This window comes from Agelaius phoeniceus, chromosome 6 (genome assembly GCF_051311805.1).
Source record: "Agelaius phoeniceus isolate bAgePho1 chromosome 6, bAgePho1.hap1, whole genome shotgun sequence".
Lineage (NCBI taxonomy): Eukaryota > Metazoa > Chordata > Aves > Passeriformes > Icteridae > Agelaius > Agelaius phoeniceus.
In genome coordinates this window covers 28,269,124-28,286,640 of record NC_135270.1, presented here as the reverse complement: position 1 = coordinate 28,286,640, position 17,517 = coordinate 28,269,124, and the positions used below count along the sequence as shown (strand labels likewise).

General features: G+C 40.7%; 1 protein-coding gene across 7 annotated transcripts in view; it reads right to left on the bottom strand.

Annotated features, from left to right (window-relative positions):
- Positions 1–1,700: 1,700 nt before the first annotated feature.
- MIDEAS (mitotic deacetylase associated SANT domain protein) overlaps positions 1,701–17,517 on the bottom strand; it is a 53,533-nt gene continuing 37,716 nt past the window's right edge. For all 7 annotated transcript variants that reach the window (XM_077180224.1, XM_077180226.1, XM_077180229.1 and 4 more), the window contains 8 exons: positions 13,763–13,905; positions 12,813–12,916; positions 11,396–11,471; positions 10,158–10,246; positions 8,893–9,042; positions 8,509–8,688; positions 7,912–8,111; positions 1,701–6,802 (listed from right to left, as the gene is read on the bottom strand). In XM_077180224.1, the coding sequence (XP_077036339.1) occupies positions 6,595–6,802; positions 7,912–8,111; positions 8,509–8,688; positions 8,893–9,042; positions 10,158–10,246; positions 11,396–11,471; positions 12,813–12,916; positions 13,763–13,905 (1,150 nt within the window). In that variant the 3' untranslated portion in view covers positions 1,701–6,594. The remainder of the gene's footprint in view (positions 6,803–7,911; positions 8,112–8,508; positions 8,689–8,892; positions 9,043–10,157; positions 10,247–11,395; positions 11,472–12,812; positions 12,917–13,762; positions 13,906–17,517) is intronic.

The following is a 17,517-nucleotide window of genomic DNA, read 5'->3' as shown; positions in this document are numbered from 1 at the left end:
TTTCTTCAGTAGAAAATTACTAATTCACTTTGAATTTAAATTTTATTAACAGTAATAAACAATCAGTTCCATTAAACCCAGGTGAAGGCTTACTGATTCAAAGCCTTCTCTAATAGAAACTTCAGCCTTCAGTAGACCATGTCACTGAAATGTAATTTCAAAATTCTGATATAAAGAAAACTCTTCCTACCCCACAGTCCAGAGCAGTTAGTCTCAATAATGACAAGAGCAGCATCCTACAGTGATGGTTGTAAAGCATATAGGGAGGTACTGCAGAACTCCTCACAGTACCACTAACTCAAAGCTTACTAGTCACTAAAATGCTTTATAAGGTTTCTTTCAGTAGCTGAAATAACTTCCAGAAGCTTGGGCTTAGATCCAGCAGTTCAAAAAAGATAGAACCCAAATTGCTCAAAATGTGTGGGTTTTTTGATCGTCCAAGGTTTGTTTGAATAGCCTCAGATTTAATGCAAAGACTTCACCACTTTTGTCAGCTGGCTCTGACAGGGAGGCAAATGCATGATTTAAAGCCTTTAAGTCCTGGTCTGTTATCTCAAGTGAAGGTTTAAGTGTTCCCCGTCTCTTCACACACCAAGCAAAATACTTTTTTCTCCCAATGCTATTGCTGATCCAACCACCACAGGCACAGGAATAAACTAAAGCAAGGACTTCTACACAGAGCTGAAAAAATTAGTGTTTTCATGTCTTGGGCCAAGTCTTTCTCCTGCCAGCTTTGCCAAAAATATTGAAATGAAAAGGTCAGCGTAAATTAACAGGTGTGCTGCCTTAGATCGTAAGTGCAATCTCACAGGAGACCAGTCGGGCACCGGTACGCACTTCTGCCATCTGCTTTATGTAGCATTTGTAGCTTTGAAAGACATCATGCCCACAGGGTGTGAGAAAACCTGTGTAGCCAAGTTAACTAAAAGGCAAAGTACCAAAACAGAAGGAAGATGTTTTGAGGATAGATGGAAGCATATTTAAAATCCATATCTTGAATTTTAGATATGCTTCCATCTATCCTCATAAATATGACAAGAGATCCAACTGCTGCCAGAAGAAACAAAATACATGCTGTGTAACAAAACCTGTTAAATCCCCCCCCTCAGATTCAGGTAACAGGTTAGTGCCTTTAAGACAGTATTTACTAAAAGTTTTTTCAAACTTTATCACTGAAAGTGTGATACAATGTGATCTATAACTGAAGCCATTGCAGAATTCTCATCTGATGCAGGCTCATCAGGTACTAAGTTATTCCATGATGTCTTTGCCTTGCCCATGGTCTTTGTAGTTGTTTGAGGTAGTGTCAGAATCCCACTGGCCTTACTCGGAGCACAGCAGACCTATTCCCCAGGAATTCCTAGCACACTGTCAAGGTTGTTTCTGTCTTTCTGCGAGGGTGCTTGGCTTGGAGGGGAACACACATCCCATCAACACTTCTGTAAAACGGTGGAGCTGCAGATTTCTCTGGGCTCCTGGCAGGTGCCAGTTACTTTCTTGGATGTAGGACATAAAACACACTGCAGGCTTGTGTCTCGGGGGAAGGTGAGAAACAGCCTCTAGGGCTGCTGTGGGAAACACAGGTGAGAACGAAGAGAGAGCAGACCAGCCAGAAGGACTCGGGACAGCCTCCTGTGCATCACAGCCTGCACAAGCCCCCGGCCACTCCCTCATACCATCGAGAAACTCAGCTAAGAGACTATTTTTTTAACCTCATTTAATAAAAGGTTTTTTAGATATATAGAGGATATTAAGTAAATAAGTTACATAGTACATTACAATCACATCCGCAAAGATTTCCTTTAGTGTATTAATATTTTATAAAAAAGCACACAAAAAATAAATTCAGTCCAGTCTATCACAACTGTACAGCAACAGGTAAATATATTTATATATGTACATTTTAAACATGTAACAGTCTTTTAAAAGGTGCACTGGGCAGCAGACACACAAAAGGAAGTGTCTGCTCATTTGTTAAAATAAAAGTAATATACTTTATTATAAAGCATTTATACAGTAATTACAAAGGCTGACTGCTCCTGTACAGTACACCAAAGCTTTGACTACAAATTTAAAAACAGAACATAAAAAGAATGAACACAAAAAAGTTTATATCAAATCTGAGCTACAAGGGAAAAAATACAGGTGGAGAAGCTGCAGGAAACTTCTTTAAAATACACAATTATATTTCTATAAAAATATATGTTGTCTTCTAATCTGGAGAAGTTAAGGGTTTTTTCAGGCTCAGCTGTCAGTAGAATCTTAGTCTTGGAAAGAAAGATCCTTAGACAGCTTGGGATTTAAAGTTTGTGTCTTTCTAACATACGACACAGGAGAGAAGGTGGGAAAGTAAAGCAGCTGAACCCAAGTGACGAATTTACTTAGAAACTCAAGCCCCCCCCAGAAATGAAACATGATTTGTAGAAGACTCACTTCTCTGTCTCTTTAAAGCTTTATAAACTTCCAGACATACATCAGAAGATAAAGCAGGGAGAAAGTTTGTGTGGGAAAATGTGTATTAGAATAAGGTTTCTGGTAAGCATTGGACTAAATGTGCCATTGTATGAAAGCAAGACTCCTATGGTCATAGTCCTTCCTACTCCCATTTCTTTAAAATACAGTATGTATCTGCAGGAACCTTCTAGTCCACTGCCTGAAAGAGAATTAAGAAGTGTGTAACTGCAGAGTGAGAAAGCTCATGTTTGTGATTTAAGAAAGACTTTTTCTGAAAAGTGTTGATTTTAATCTAAGCTTGTTGCAGTGATAAAAATGACCAAAAGCCTCAGTTTGATAAATCAGAGTATTTTTAGTTAAATTGGACTTTATCTACAATGGGTTTAACAGATGAATTACCTTTAAGCTTTTGAATTTCTATCTTTGTCCTGCCTTTAAGCAGCTACATCCCTACCTCTTTTCTAGCCAGCAAAATGCCATGGTCCTGCACAGCTGAGTGAAATTCTGTAGGCTTTCAACTTACAGAGCCACGTTCTCTCTGATACCATCACCTGTATCAGTAAAAGAACAAACACCAAGTAAATTAAAATGCAGAGTGGTTCTTGCAGCTAGACTGCAAAACACCTGCAGCTATATCAGATTTGCATCACAAGTGCATGCATCTATCTAGTAATTACATACACACATAGTCTTACAAAACTCAGATGCTATTCCATGCAGATCACAGACCTGAAAGACTGAATCTATCTGTAAAGGGCAGGCAGAAGCACAGGCAGAAGTATGTGATCAGGGCAAGCATGACCTGTCACTGCATCTCCATGATGCCCAGGGCTGGCATCAAGGCTCAAGCAGGTAATGATTTGAAATACAGCCATCTGACTGTGGGGTATATGACCACCTGAAGTCTGATCCTGCACTATAAAAGGCAAATCTATTAGTACACATTTACAGAATTGCATTCTATAAATATTTGTTCCCATTTGTTCTTCAAAGTGAAGAGACACCTTGTTCAAGTTATTGACATTCTTCTGCCTTTTTCTGTAAATTAGCAGCACACCCTTACACTAAATGGGGATTGATCAATAGGCCCTTAAACGATGGGAAATAATGAGCATGGAGTTTTAAAACAGACATATCAACAGAACACTGAGAAGCATTTTGTTTGTTTGGGATGGGTTTTTTAAATCTTAACTCGAATAACAAACTTAAATTAACACTGTGCTGCAGTAAAGAGCCACTCAAGTTATTTTTCCCCTCACAAAAAGTAGGAGCATAACTCATTCCAGATTAGAAAAATTCCATTTAAATGCTTTGTCCACAGAAACTGGGTGTTGGTTGTTTGGGTTTTGGTTTTCTTCTTTTTTTTAAAAACAATTCTCTGCCAACTTTTGCTACTAGGCAAGCTCTAATTCAAATGCAGGATCAATTCCAAACTCCTTCTGTAAGCCAGTGAATAGGCTTGGTTTGCTTGTTTGTCTTTTAAGATGACACTTGGAGGAACTGTTTTACTTACTACCATGCCAGAAAAGAAGTCTTCTGGGGGCTACTGGCAACTTGGAAGTATGCTCAGAAACATTCCAACTTGATGCCACTTAGCACATATACCTGATTGTGGTCAGCCCTGCTAACCTGCAGCTGTTATAGAGGTTATCCTCAGAAAAGCCCTTTCCTGATTTTCTTCCAGTAACAGACTGTGTCCAGTTTTCCTGTTCCATTCTACTTAAACTGCAGCAGGGTGGGAGAGAAACAACCAGTACTGGAATCAGTACATAATATACACAACATTGTTATGCAAGTAAAGAAAAGCTCTGATTTGTTCTAACCAGCACCTCAACACCTTGTCCTTGACAAGAGGAAAAATTATATCAGTTTCCTAAAATAGGGAGAATCAGTGAACGATCTGGCCTTTGGAAGACTGTAATAATGCTTGCAGTTGGTTCACCCACTCTTCCTCCTGACACAGTGTGCTAAAGCTTCTGTTCTCTCCAAGGGCCCTAAGATAATGGCAGACAAGAATTTCCCCCGATTTATAAAAGAAAAAAAAATATAAATCAACACTGAAATCTTAAAGAGGAAGACTGATTTGCTTAAGCTTCTTTTTAAAGAAGCAGCTTTTAGTTCTTCGCAGTTTTTGAATGATTTTAACAGTTCACAATGTGCCATGTGTTTCTTAGTCAACAAGATCCATTCAATGTAGGAACATGGAACAGTCATCTAAGTGCTGAAAGGAACCCCAGTTTTAATAGGAATGAAAAATACAGTCTTGACAGAAAATTGAACACTTACAGGTGAAAGTGTCAACTTTATAAAGAGTGCAGTCCTTAATGATGTTCCTCCTGATTTTGTAAGAGCAGTAACTGTTTCTGCTATTCAGAAAGAGGATTCTATGCAAAGGCATAGATATGTCAAAGCAAACGTTGTACAATACAAAGCCTCCCAAATAAAAGAGTGAAGCCATCATGGTTGCATAAAACTACAGGGCAAGAAGACTGACAGACAACAAGCTGGAGTTACAGCCTCTTTCTATAGTTAGCCAGGAATTTATCTAGCAGCTGGAAGGGTCAAGGTTTAAATAAAAAAAATCTGCCAGTCAGGCACACTCAGTAGTTCACATACAACAACATCTCTTGGATCCCTGCTGGGGAAGGCAGGAGCAATCAGCTCCTACGGTCTGGTCTGACGCAGTGCCAGCACCCGAGAAACTGGGGATCACTGCTGCTCCTAAGCACTGGATGGAGGGAAGAAGCTGGGCAGCCAGGCTACAGGATGGCACCAGCTGGCGATGAAGCACAAGTGATTCTCTGCATCCTTACAAAATAATGATAAATGTGGGCTATAGAGATGTACAGAACAATCCTGTGCGAATTTAACATTTGTCACCTGGGCCACTTCTTCTTAACTCTCTTTCACCAGCAGATTTTGGTGGCTAGACTTTTTGGGCTACTAGCTTGTGTCAGTTCTGAAGAAGAGTCAGCCTTTCAGCAAGAGAACAGCTCATAGCAGGACAACCCAGCAGGCAGCACTGCCCTGCCACTGGTGTGCAAGTGGGTGACAAGCTTCTCCTGTACATACTGTCTGACAGCAACTGCCTGGGAAACTAAGGCCCTGCCATGAAAGCTTGATGATGGCAATTTCAAGGAGTAAATGAGGGCTGCTACAAGACAGAAGAGGATATTGAGAGATAAAAGCATTCACAGAGGGATGCCTGCTGGAGACGAGACTCCATTCCTCCCATTTTTGAGGTGCACACAACCTAGCACACAAGAAGACCTGGGTTCATTTTCACTAAACAAACTTGCTCCCATTTATGTAAATTCAAACCCAGTAATTTTCATTTTAAATTGCACTTGTGAAGCCCAGACTCCTTCAAGTTAATCAAAGGCTGACTATTTTTTTTTTCCAAGATGAGACAACCTGCAAGGCCTGTGGCTACTCTTATCACACAGGATATTTTCATATCCATTGCTATGTTCTTAATGCCATAAGATAACTGACCTCAGGCTTCCGTTTGAAAAATAAAACTTCCCCTCAAAAGGAAGAAGAATGTCTTGCTCATCCTACTTTTAATTTTTGTGAAACAGAGGTCAAAAGTGCACACCATCTTTCCACAAAACTTGTTGTCTGCCTGAATAACTGCTCAGAAAGAAAGGCAGGAAAGAATAAAAGGAAGAAGAACTTGCTGAGAAAGGAAAAAACTAGAAATCACCAGTGTCACAGTAACTGGATACACTTAGCTCAGAGTAGAGCTTCATTTTCTTGCTCCAGTCTAGAAACCTTTATATCCAAGAGTCCTACTACCAAAATTCCTGACAAGAACAAAAAGAAAGGTCTGACTGACCTGAGAGAACTTACTTCCACTGCAGGTGACATTGTTCTATTATGTACCTCGGGTATCATTATAAATAGGAATCTTATCAGTCTTTAAAAAAAAAAAATCTGAGTTGAAACAAATCTTGTTATCCACCATTCTGGCTTGGTCAGTACTGGCAAGGTGAAGTGGAACATGTGGTATGAGGAAATGGCAGCACTGAAACCAAAACCAGATGCTTCAGGTAAGAAAAGTGCAAGCAAAAAACAAATGAGACCAGCGAGAGGGAGGTTGGGTCCAGCCTTGCTACTCCCTCCACTTCTGGTCTGCTGCTATATTTCTCCATCTTCATCCGAGCTGGCACTGCTGCTCCCGCTGCTGCTGCTCCCACTGTCACTGCTCTCGTCCTGCTGGGCCTGGCTGCGGGCTGCCACCGCCGCTGCCGCCTCCTTCTCCTGCTGCTTCAGTGCCGCCGCCTTCTTCTCCTGTTCCGCGTGGCTCTTCATGTGAGCACTGCGGCTCTTCACCTTGTAGAACACCCTGAGGAAAGCACACAGGGACATTAGCATTGGCCTCTCCTACGGCCTCCTTCAACACTTTTCTGGAAGAGCTTCTGCTACTCTGGCCTCAAGTTCACGAGCTTCAGCTCCGGAACTCCCACAGGCACCACGATAGAGCACCTACAGCAAACGCCACTCAGGACATGGAGAGCAAGGTGCAATGCTAGCAGGGGATCCTGAGCTTAATTTCTTACTGTGGCCATTTCTCATTCAGCTCTGAATTCAGAGGGGCAGTGCTGGTATCTGAATTATTAATGTTGTTATCTATGTTAAGCACGTGCTGCTTAACATAGCCCAGGTTTTCAGGCATACCCCTGTGCTGCAACAATACCATAAGCAGTGAGGCAAATGATGGCCCAATGCCACTCCTGAGCCTTGTCCACAGAGCTCGAAATACTTGAGCTTTTTCCTTTTGACTCTACATTTCTGTGATCTGTTCCTCCACCTTCCACCATTAACTATTTGGATTTTGCATGAAGTGCCACAAGTGTAGTTCAGACATCATTAAGAAGCCTTGTCTGCTTGTCCTGTTATTTTAAGAGTAAGCAACTTATGTAGGGAGCTGAATTTTCTTGACAGTTTGATTCTGGTGGCAACAGACCTGCAAAAACTACTAAAACTGTGTGAGGAAATACAAATATATTTGACATCTACCAAAGACAGCTGCAAATGTAACCAGATGAACTATGTACCTACTGGCCTAATAAGCTGCTGCAATAATGATGTTAATGTCTCGTGTTTCTAGACCACTGTTCTTAAGTCTATACCATGTTCTTTATATGTGATCTAGCAAATACGTAGAAACTTGTTACAAAAATGTAAGCATTACAGAGGGCCAACATAGCAGCTGCTTGAAAGTGCAGCTTAACACCAACTACTGTACACAGCTGAAATGCAGGTGGTATCTCATGCCATTTGAAGAAAAACAAGCCTTAATTTGCAAGTATTAGTGGGGCAGTAATTCATTAGAACTATTGCCAATGTCTATGGCCTATACAGAAAGACAGAAAGTTCATTTGGGAAAAAGCTTCCACAGGAGATGCCCTACTGTGATTCTGTGACTATTGCTGGAAGCAGAGTTGGTCTTACCTGCCACATTTTTTACATGGAAATGTGTTTTCTGTGTTTTGTGTTTTACTGGTAGCATCTGGTTTTGTCTTCTGTTTCCTCTTCTTCCTCTGCACTGGAGCAGTAATAGGCTTTCGAGGCTTCACTGTTGTCTCCCTTGGCTTCCTCCCAATTCTGCCCATGACAGCTGCCTCATGACTCCTCATATTGGTGTTGCTGGCCTTTGCAAAGAGGAGAAGAATTGAGTCAAAGTGACACTTAAACCCACCATCAGAAGGAAGACAGTAGCTGAGCTCCTGTGTTTCACTCATTCCAGACAAAGGTTTTATTTAATGGCAAAATCTTCAGGCTATTTTAAGGACATTTCTCATCACGGCCCTCTGTGTCCACTAGCCACAAAGAATACATTGCATTTTTCCACCTTACACATCCCAGTTCTCCCATCACAGCTCACAGTCTGATTGATAGTAACACTCTGATCTACCTCAGCCCAATCTCTTGCTCCAGAAAAAGTTAGAGATGGAAACTTTTTGCATCTGGAACTGCCCACATGTTTTCTAAACCATTTGCAAAGTGAAGGTGGCATAGAAAGCACAACATGCACAATGCAGCACTTACTATTACACCATCTTGTAGTGTCTGTTCATCTTTCAGAGCATCGGCGCTCCTCTTTCTGTTATCCAACCCTTCCTCTGCCTCCTCTTCTTCATCCTCTTCCTCCTCCTCCTCCACATGCCCCTGTTCCTCACTGAAGATGTCCCTTCTGAGAGGAAGAACACGTGCAAACCTATGGGAACTCTTCACCAGAAGATAAAGGAACTGTTAATTTTGATGCCGGTAGGTAAATGACATTATGTGACAACAGGACACAAATTTGTGAGTCTGGACTCCAGTGGAGAAGCCAGATTGTTTGTGCTTTTGATTTGACCAGTAAATGAGACAACACACAAGACTTCAAACCACAGCCCAAAAGAGGTGAGAGAAATTTAGGAAATTACTTACCTTGATGTCAACTTCAGCTTCATCTTTCATTGATCTCTCATTAGCACCATCAATGTCCCCAAAGATTAAGGTCCCATTCCGACCAATTTTCACCTGTTTCTTGTATGTGTAGTAGAATTCTACACATTGAGCCACTGTTTTGGTTTTTATCTGTTGTTTAAAAAACATAAACCACCAGTGGATTACATGATTTTAAAAAGATTTATAAATAATTACTAGGGGTGCAATAAATAAACTTTGTATTTTCTTTCCTTAGTAGTTTCCATTCCACCACAGCTGCTGTTCAAGCCTCTTTTTCTGTGTCATATTCGCCTGTGTGCCTCATCCCACAGCATATCCCCTACTGCCACTGTTATTCACTGAGAACTAGAGGACAAACTTTCCAAAGAAAAGCTGGTTAATGTAAAGGTGACAGAACCTGGAACTTTGTAGGCTTAATGCACCTCTTAGCCTCTGAAATGTTCCAGTTGAGCTATCAGGCTTGACAGCAGCTTCTCAGCTTTATGGAGGAGCTTTATTTTGCAGCAGCACTTCAGAGAAGACCAGACCAGAATACCAATCCAAAAATGGAAGTGAAGGTTTGCAGCCTCTTCCCGTTTTGGCCATGTGCATTTTGTAGGCATATGGTGGTGGACAATTATCAGCATGGACTTGTGACCATCTACATATTCTGCATCAGTGATTTCTTTAAAATGTTTGGAATATATTTTCAACTTCTGAGCTTTTGCAATTTAAATGCCTTTGGGGATTTTATTCAGTAAATACGTTTGCAGTTCCTGGTTTTGCACTCTCCTTCAGTGATTTCCCCCTTGCTGACATGTCATACCTCATCAAAACAAGGGAGTGATCATTTCTCCTATCATTGTCACAACATGAGAGATCTAAAGGATCCATCATTTTCGTATCCTTCTTTGGTCCTCTCCATCAGTGGTAAAGATGTGTTTCTTTTTAGTTTTATCAGCAAGCCATTTAAGCTAAACACTGCCAATGCTCTATAAATGTGCTCTGCAGAGGAGATAGCTGTAGCATGGACTAATGGAAGTAATGCAGTTTAAATACCAGGGTTAATCAAAACAAACATGATTGCTCTGGCTTTCTGGTGAGATTTTATGCTGTGCTGGAGGCTGACATTTCTCTGAAATCTTTTGAGTGTGGGACCTAATGCTTAAAACTGAGGTTTCAGAAAAATCAAGATTGAACTTCCTGTATAAAATGTTCAACAAACATGTAAAAATGTATCATGAAAACAAACAAAAGTAACTTACAAGCTTTTGGACCAAGAAAAAATCTTTCTTGTAGATTGCAATGCCTTTGTTGAATAGCTTTTTTTCAGCAACCTTCCACTTGTCTGATCCTGTAGGTAAAAGTAAGTTATAATGAAAACCCATACAATTTCAAATGTTTACTCTTCTACATACCTCTTCTTCATGTTTGCCTTAAATAGGACCAGCACACACATGAGGGTGCAGTCTCTCCTTGAGCCTACTACAGCAAAACTGCAGACCGCTGGTAACTCCTCCCTTACTGCTCCACCCCAGCTCTCCTCCCAACACTTCCTTTGTGCTAGATCAAGTGCTCATCACCACAGGTTAACTCAGCTCAGCTTGCAAAAACCACTCACTCAGATGAACTAAGATGTTGCCCAAGCAAGGTGAAGTGACACACTTCGTGGTGACCCAGTCATAAGATTTTATAGTAGGGTAATGTTGGGGCAGAAGAACAGGATCTTCTCTTTCAGCAGCAACCTGTACTTGAAGATTTACTACATCTCCAGTATTCCTCAAATATTCCTTGCCTCTAATAATAACATTGTTGACTCCCCTCCTTCCTTATAGATATTCTTCAACTAATCTTTGCCAACAACTACAGTAGGAATGCATAGTAACAAAAATGTATTTTCTATGCTTTGTGGTACCAGCTATTAGACATCATAGCTCTACCGCTTTACATCAGATCTTTCAGGTCACTTGGGTCTCTCCAGATCACTGAAATCAGTGTCACACAGCTGACTATTTTCTAATTAGGTGCATGATGACAAAGGTAGCTTATGGCATTTAAATTTTGAATAAACACTGACAGGTATTCATAGTTGGCTGAGGCTTCTTCAGCAAGCTTGAAAACTACTTCCCATAAAACCCCTGCTTAACTCCACCCTGGAAACTCATGCCAGAGAGGCTATGATTCTAAGGTACCACAGCCTTTCTTATACATACTGGCTATCTTTCTACATTCTCTGTGTCTCAGTGCAAGGGATTACCTTCCCTTTTCCCCATAAAGAAAATGAGAACTCATACCTATCCCAATACACATGCACATGTTCAGAAGGATGCAGTGTTTCTTACATTTAAAGTGTCATAATTTGCATAAGCAAAAATTCTGGCAAGCCATCATTTGAGTTACAAGAGAGGATTGCTCTTTTAATCCTCTTGTAATGTAACAGAGTACCCCAAAAAATCAGAAAAGGATATAAGCAGGTAGCACAGAGTTGTTCTGGTTGACAAACCTGTGTAGTGATAATCTGCCAAAGGGTGGGTAGGTGGTCGCACTGGCTTCTTCAACAGCAGTTTGGTCAGAGCTCCCTTGGATAAACACAAGTAAAATAATTACTTTAATATTTGGGGTATTAAAAACAAAGATCAGGCAATTGTTAATCCCCTCTTTTCTGTGGCAAGCTAACAGAAAAGAAACAGAGTACAGTTTACCACTTGGGACAACTTTAAAAACCACATTCTTGACTGCCCATCTAATCTTGGGTACCAGAGACAAGTGGTACATTTTTGGCACCTCTTCACATCTGTGAATTGACACAACCACCAGGGTACTGGGAGAGAGCTAATTTCATACATAGAGACCTTGCATCAGTTTCCTCTCATTAACCAAAGGCCTATTACACACATATCCAAAAATGGTGCCCTAAGTGACACCTGTTTTACATATCCAAGTAATTGTAATTTGATCTCACTTGACTGAACATTATTTCAAAATAAATCAGCAGTCACGTGACTGAAAGATGACACACACAAAACTCCCACCTCTCAAGATGCTTTTTAGTTTTCATTTATACCAGAAGGCTTTCAAATTCTGTGGGAAGGAGACAACAGAATCGTGCTTCCACTGGCAGTTTAAACCACCTGAACAATGAGTTCCTGCTGTCAGAGGAAGTCCTGCTCCTCTCTAATGCCAACAGCAGCATTCACAACGATGGGCTGCCAGAAACATAACACACACACATACAAAAACTACTTTCTGTTTGATCTCTTCTCTGATGCAAGTCCATGCACACGTGTCAGTGCCACAGGATGAGAAACAAGCAGCAAGGCAAAAGTGTGGGATACTCCTGAACACAGGGCAGATTTATGCCAGTCTAAATCAGTCATAGAACTATAAAAAGATGACAAAGCTTTGCTCTTTGCTCTGCTCTTTGATAATACCTCCCAGAGGTGTCAAAGGGCAATAATGAAAGTGTATCATGTCTTACAATACTGGTATAAAATTAGCAGGACAGTTGTTCTACAGACAGAGACAGAGAAGTCAAATGGATCTACCAAAACAAAGAGGTGAAAGACACTGCCCTCTGACTCAGCTTTCAGCCCCAGCCTCTTATTTTTCCCTTCTACACAGTAACCTTTCCAGGAAGACAACATCTAAGATTAATTTAGAAGTCTTGGCTCACTTGCCCTGATAGACTGTCAGTGTGTTTGTTAAAAAGCCAAACATGTCCAAGTTGGAAATATAAAAGTAAGTGCACATGGCACTGTACATTGGTCAGAACCCACATTAGGGACATACAAGGGACACCAAACAATGGGAACCAGATCCACTGAAAGGAATTTGCAAGGCTCTCCTCTCAGGAATGAGAGGTTACCTGACCTTCCTTAACATCTTTGACCACATTGAGGCGAACAGCGGGACAGACTCACCAGAATGCTTCCCTTTTCTTCATGTAAGAAATGCAATGCCAGCTCCTGGTTGGTTCCACCCCCAGGAAAAATGCTTGAACAGGCAGCAGCTAGCAGTTTTTCCACTGTTTCCACAGGGGTACCAAAAAAAACCCAGAAAAGAAGATTAAAATGAAGTTTCCTACTGCATTGGCATGATTAATTATCTCTTTTGAAGGAGAAACAGACATAACAGAAAGTAAAACTCAGAGAAGCTGCATGTCCTTGCAAATTTATCTGGGTCAAATTTGGACCCCAGCACTCATTAGGCTACAAGGTCATGCAGCACTATTTACACATGGAATTTCTTGCAAATCTCCTCCCTGCTCTTCCCACCTCCCTTCACCTCACACATTTTTTGAACCCACCCTTATATTGTGAATTTCCATTTCACAAAACTCTTTTTTCTCTCTCATTCAAAAATATTTCTTCCAAGCTTGCCCACTTCCTCTTCCCTTCAGGATTTATACAGACCACAACCCATGTGTAACAGAAGCAGTCAGCTCCCCAGGTCTGCTACTAGCTACCACAACTCCTGCTTCCTCATCCTGACTTCAGTCTACAACTTGATTTTTTTGAAATACTATTACATCTAGAACATCCCTCAAAAATACAGGGGTTGAGTGTGTGTGGTTTTCAATGTTAACAAAACCAAGGAAGCTTCACTGAGCAAAAGGCTGCTCTTGGCCTGACAGAAGCAGCAGTCACAGTTTTTTTACTATTAAAAGAACCAATCCTACCAGCCTCCCCTTGCCCCATACATGCAATCTGACAAACAAGTTTTGCTCCTAAAACTGTTTGCAAGACCATTCAAACATGTCACTTGGATGGTAGCTCTAGAAGATTTTTAATTATGCCTACAGTAGCTAAGTGGTTATCCCTACAACCACTGCGACAACTCTGCCCTCTTTAACAGCCTTCCAACTTCTTACCATTCTCTTGGGTAACTTTGTTGGTTTCCAAGTCACCCCATGGCTGCCACACCAGCTCTGCTTTATGTTCATCAGTTTCTGCCAGAGATCTGTCTTGGAGTGATGGGATTTCTGCTTGAAAGCGAGTTCCTACATTTATTCGCCTGCAGAGAAGGAAAAATGTTACAGTCAGGCCATCTTTACAATACCCAGGAAGTCTCCATCTCTGCTAGAAACACTAATGAAGAACCAAATGAAGAAACAAATGCCTATACAAATGCAGGCTCTTGCATTTAACACCAACAGTGTTGTAGGTTATATAAGTAACTTAGAAGTTGAGAGGTTTTACATCTACTACCAGTTTCCATTTTTTTTAATCTTTCATTTTTTTTTTAATCAGCATAGGTTGAAACTGGATTTAAATTAGCATCCCCTAATAGCTGCTCAAAGAACACTTATTGGCTTCTAATAATCATTACTTTTGGAGAGGCTCTCATATAGGGTCCTCTTATGGCGAGCTTGTTCCTCAGGCATAAGACAGGTAAGCCTGTTTTAGTATTAACATTTTGTCAGCCAACAACTGAACCAGTCTCCAAATGTCCTTTTCAACCTAAACACTGCCATCTGGTCCAACTTCCCATTCAAAGCAGGATCAAAATTTAGTCCTTTATGACCTTGACACAAGCTGGTGTCTTCCAGGTACTCCTTCTAACAACTGAAACCAAAACTATAAAACAATGAAACCTGTATTGCTCATTTTGTACCAAACCCAAACCCTATCCTTCCAACAGCAATCTCATACTTTTACATCTGAATTAGCAGACAGACTTTTCACTACCTGCAACCCACAGAGCACTACATTTGCTTTAAGTCAAGTGACCATCCACAGAGATTCTACTCTGTATTAGCAAGTGTGATTTTGTGCAGAGAGGTGGGTAAGAACCCCAAGTGAAAGACTGTTTTACTGTGTACTTAATGTGAACATACTCCTCATTCAGATGTCAGTCAACCACACTGGTAGCTCTTGACATAGTAAAGTATAGAGAAAGAAAGCTCTTTTTTGGAGAGAGCAGATCAGGCAGTGCCCAGAAGATGATAAAATTCTGGAGTTGCTTCACTAGAAAAAAGTGAAACTCCCTGCACCCAGGACAAGGTTTGCTATAATTCTCAAGTCTTGGCTTGGTGCCCCACACCTAGCACAATTACCAGAGAAAGAGCATAATATAGTCCAATAAGGAATAATAACAAAAACTTCTGAGAAATCCCAACCTCCAGACTTTTCTCGTCCTCTGAAATGACACACACATCTATTATGAAAAGAAGTTTGGAAAAGGAGTGAGGAAGCCTCGAAACAACACATAACCTGTACAAAAATCCAGAGATACCAGCAAGTGTTTCAATATGGTGTTTTGAAGTCCTAAGAGACTGTGTTATCAAACAGGAGGAAATGGGTATGGAAGGAGAAGAAGGAAATACCTTAGTCCCTTTTCCACCCAATTCCTCATTTTGGTATTTTCATGAAACACTTTCATCATAAGATGTCATGTATTGGAAAAGCCCATGTTCAAAAAAATTACTGACTTCTAACACACATAAAAAGATTTTGCAAACTGTTTTTTTTTGCATCTATAGCAATCCAGATGTCCTTAAGGGGAACAGCTCATGTGTAAACAAAGCAATGCAGAAGTTAACTACCCTATACACTTGTTCCAACTTCATCACCCACTCAGCAGTAGCTCTCCTTTCAGAGCACACTGAGATCGACTGCAGATTAATGTTCATGTGAAGTCTTCTACTCATTGTGATTAGTCTTGCTTACTGTTATGGCATGCAGTTTCACAGAGGAGGAAAGGCTTATGGATTATAATCTGCCCTTGAAGGAAAGACTGCTCAAAACTGCCATGTGGAAACAGATAAAAAGGCGTTTTTGCAATAAAGACTGCACTGGGAAATTTGGGAGAGGCTGTGTCTCAGGATACAGACTCCTCTGACCTCACTTCTGAGAAAGAAAGAGACAACTGGAAGATCTGGAGGGAAAGAATGTGGGCCTTCTTGAAAGTTTCTTTTCATTTTGAAACTGAACTTGGAATATGACATCTCTGGGCTAGAAAAAACGAAAAATTTCGTCTCGTACCTGCAACGCCCAAATAAAACCAGAATTCTACTGCAAGAGTTGACATGGGTAACCTAAATTTGGTCTGCTCTGAGCAGGGGCTTGGACCAGATAATCTCCAGAGATCCATTCAAGTTGTATTATTCTTCTGTTCCTCTACTGATGAAGTCTAGACTTCAATACATAAAGAGCTCTTGCCTGAAAGCACCAGTGGTGCTCCTGGGATGCCATGGGAGCTGAGTGTGACAACATCCAGAACTGAGGCTGAATTGGGAAGGCAGTTCACAGTGATACACCACAGGTATATTTAAGGCTGCCTACTTCAGCAGTGACCCCAAGACTTTGGTGCAACTGAACTACAAAACCAGCAGGACACAAGGATCTGTGACAACAGCTGCCTATTGTACCATTTCACAAAGAATTAAGCTTCATTATCACACTTCCTATTTCAAATCACTGCAATTAAATAACCTTTTAAGAAGCACTAACAGAAGGCTTGGCAAGCAATTAAGACTACTATACTGGGTAATCACAAGTTAGAGTCAACTTCTGACAAGACTACAAAGCCAATTAAACATTTTTTTCTTCTAGAAAAAGTGCTTCCTGCCACATTTTCTTTAAGGAAGACATGTCTACATAACTGACCATCCCAGTGCTGCCAAACACGAAATGACACCAGGTTAATAATTTGCTGTCATTAAAAGTTAAAAGCAATTTACCTCCATAAGCATCTGCTCAGCAAGAGTTAAGATGACAGTTAGACAAACTGTCTATCTGCACATAACTCCCTTTTGGCAAAAGTAAATGAACTTGCACTAGTAAGATGCCATGGTTTGAAATTAATGGCAACATTAATTTGAAAATATGAAAATTGTCACATACAACTAAAATCACAACCAGCTTTATGTCAATAACTTCAGCAATTTAAGCCAACAGACGCAAGACAACTGCACCACAGAGAGGTCAAAGATTGAGACCTGAGAGGGACACAAAAAATATCTGTTCAAGAAGTTCCCCTGGATTAATGTTAAATGAACCAACAGGAAAAAGATTAATTAGGACACTTCCAAAATAAATTTATACAACAATAAATGTGCTTATTTCAATGAATGGGCTTGGTCTAGAGGAGGTTTGCAAAGGTTACAAGAAAAATCTACATTCATTCACAATTGCAACATTTGCTCAGGACAGGCTGCTGTGACAAGTGCAGAAAACCTGACCTTCAAACAAGAAGGCAGAATGGGAAAAGGGCGAGGAAAAAAATTTTCAGCAAATGCACCAGTCTATTTTTAAGATACAAACCATTTTGGATAAAAGCAAAAGAAGCCTTGTATTTACCTGGGGAAGTTTTGAGTCAAATATCTCAAATGTTATGGGATATGCTGCAGAGTTCGAGCAGAGATTCCTGACTGCACAGTCAGATGCAGAGCCATGTGGGTGTTTTTATGCCATATGGGTGCTTCCAAGCCATGCATCTCCATGATTAGATTTTGCAGGAATTAATTAATTAGGTATAGTAATGAACTGGAACTACACTACCTTGCTGTAGTTCTGCAGTACTCAGCTTGAATTGATAACACTCCCAGAGCACTGGCAAAGGCTGTGCAGAGATATTTGCAGCTCTGCTCAGGTTTAGCAGGACTGACACCAAGCCTAAGATCAC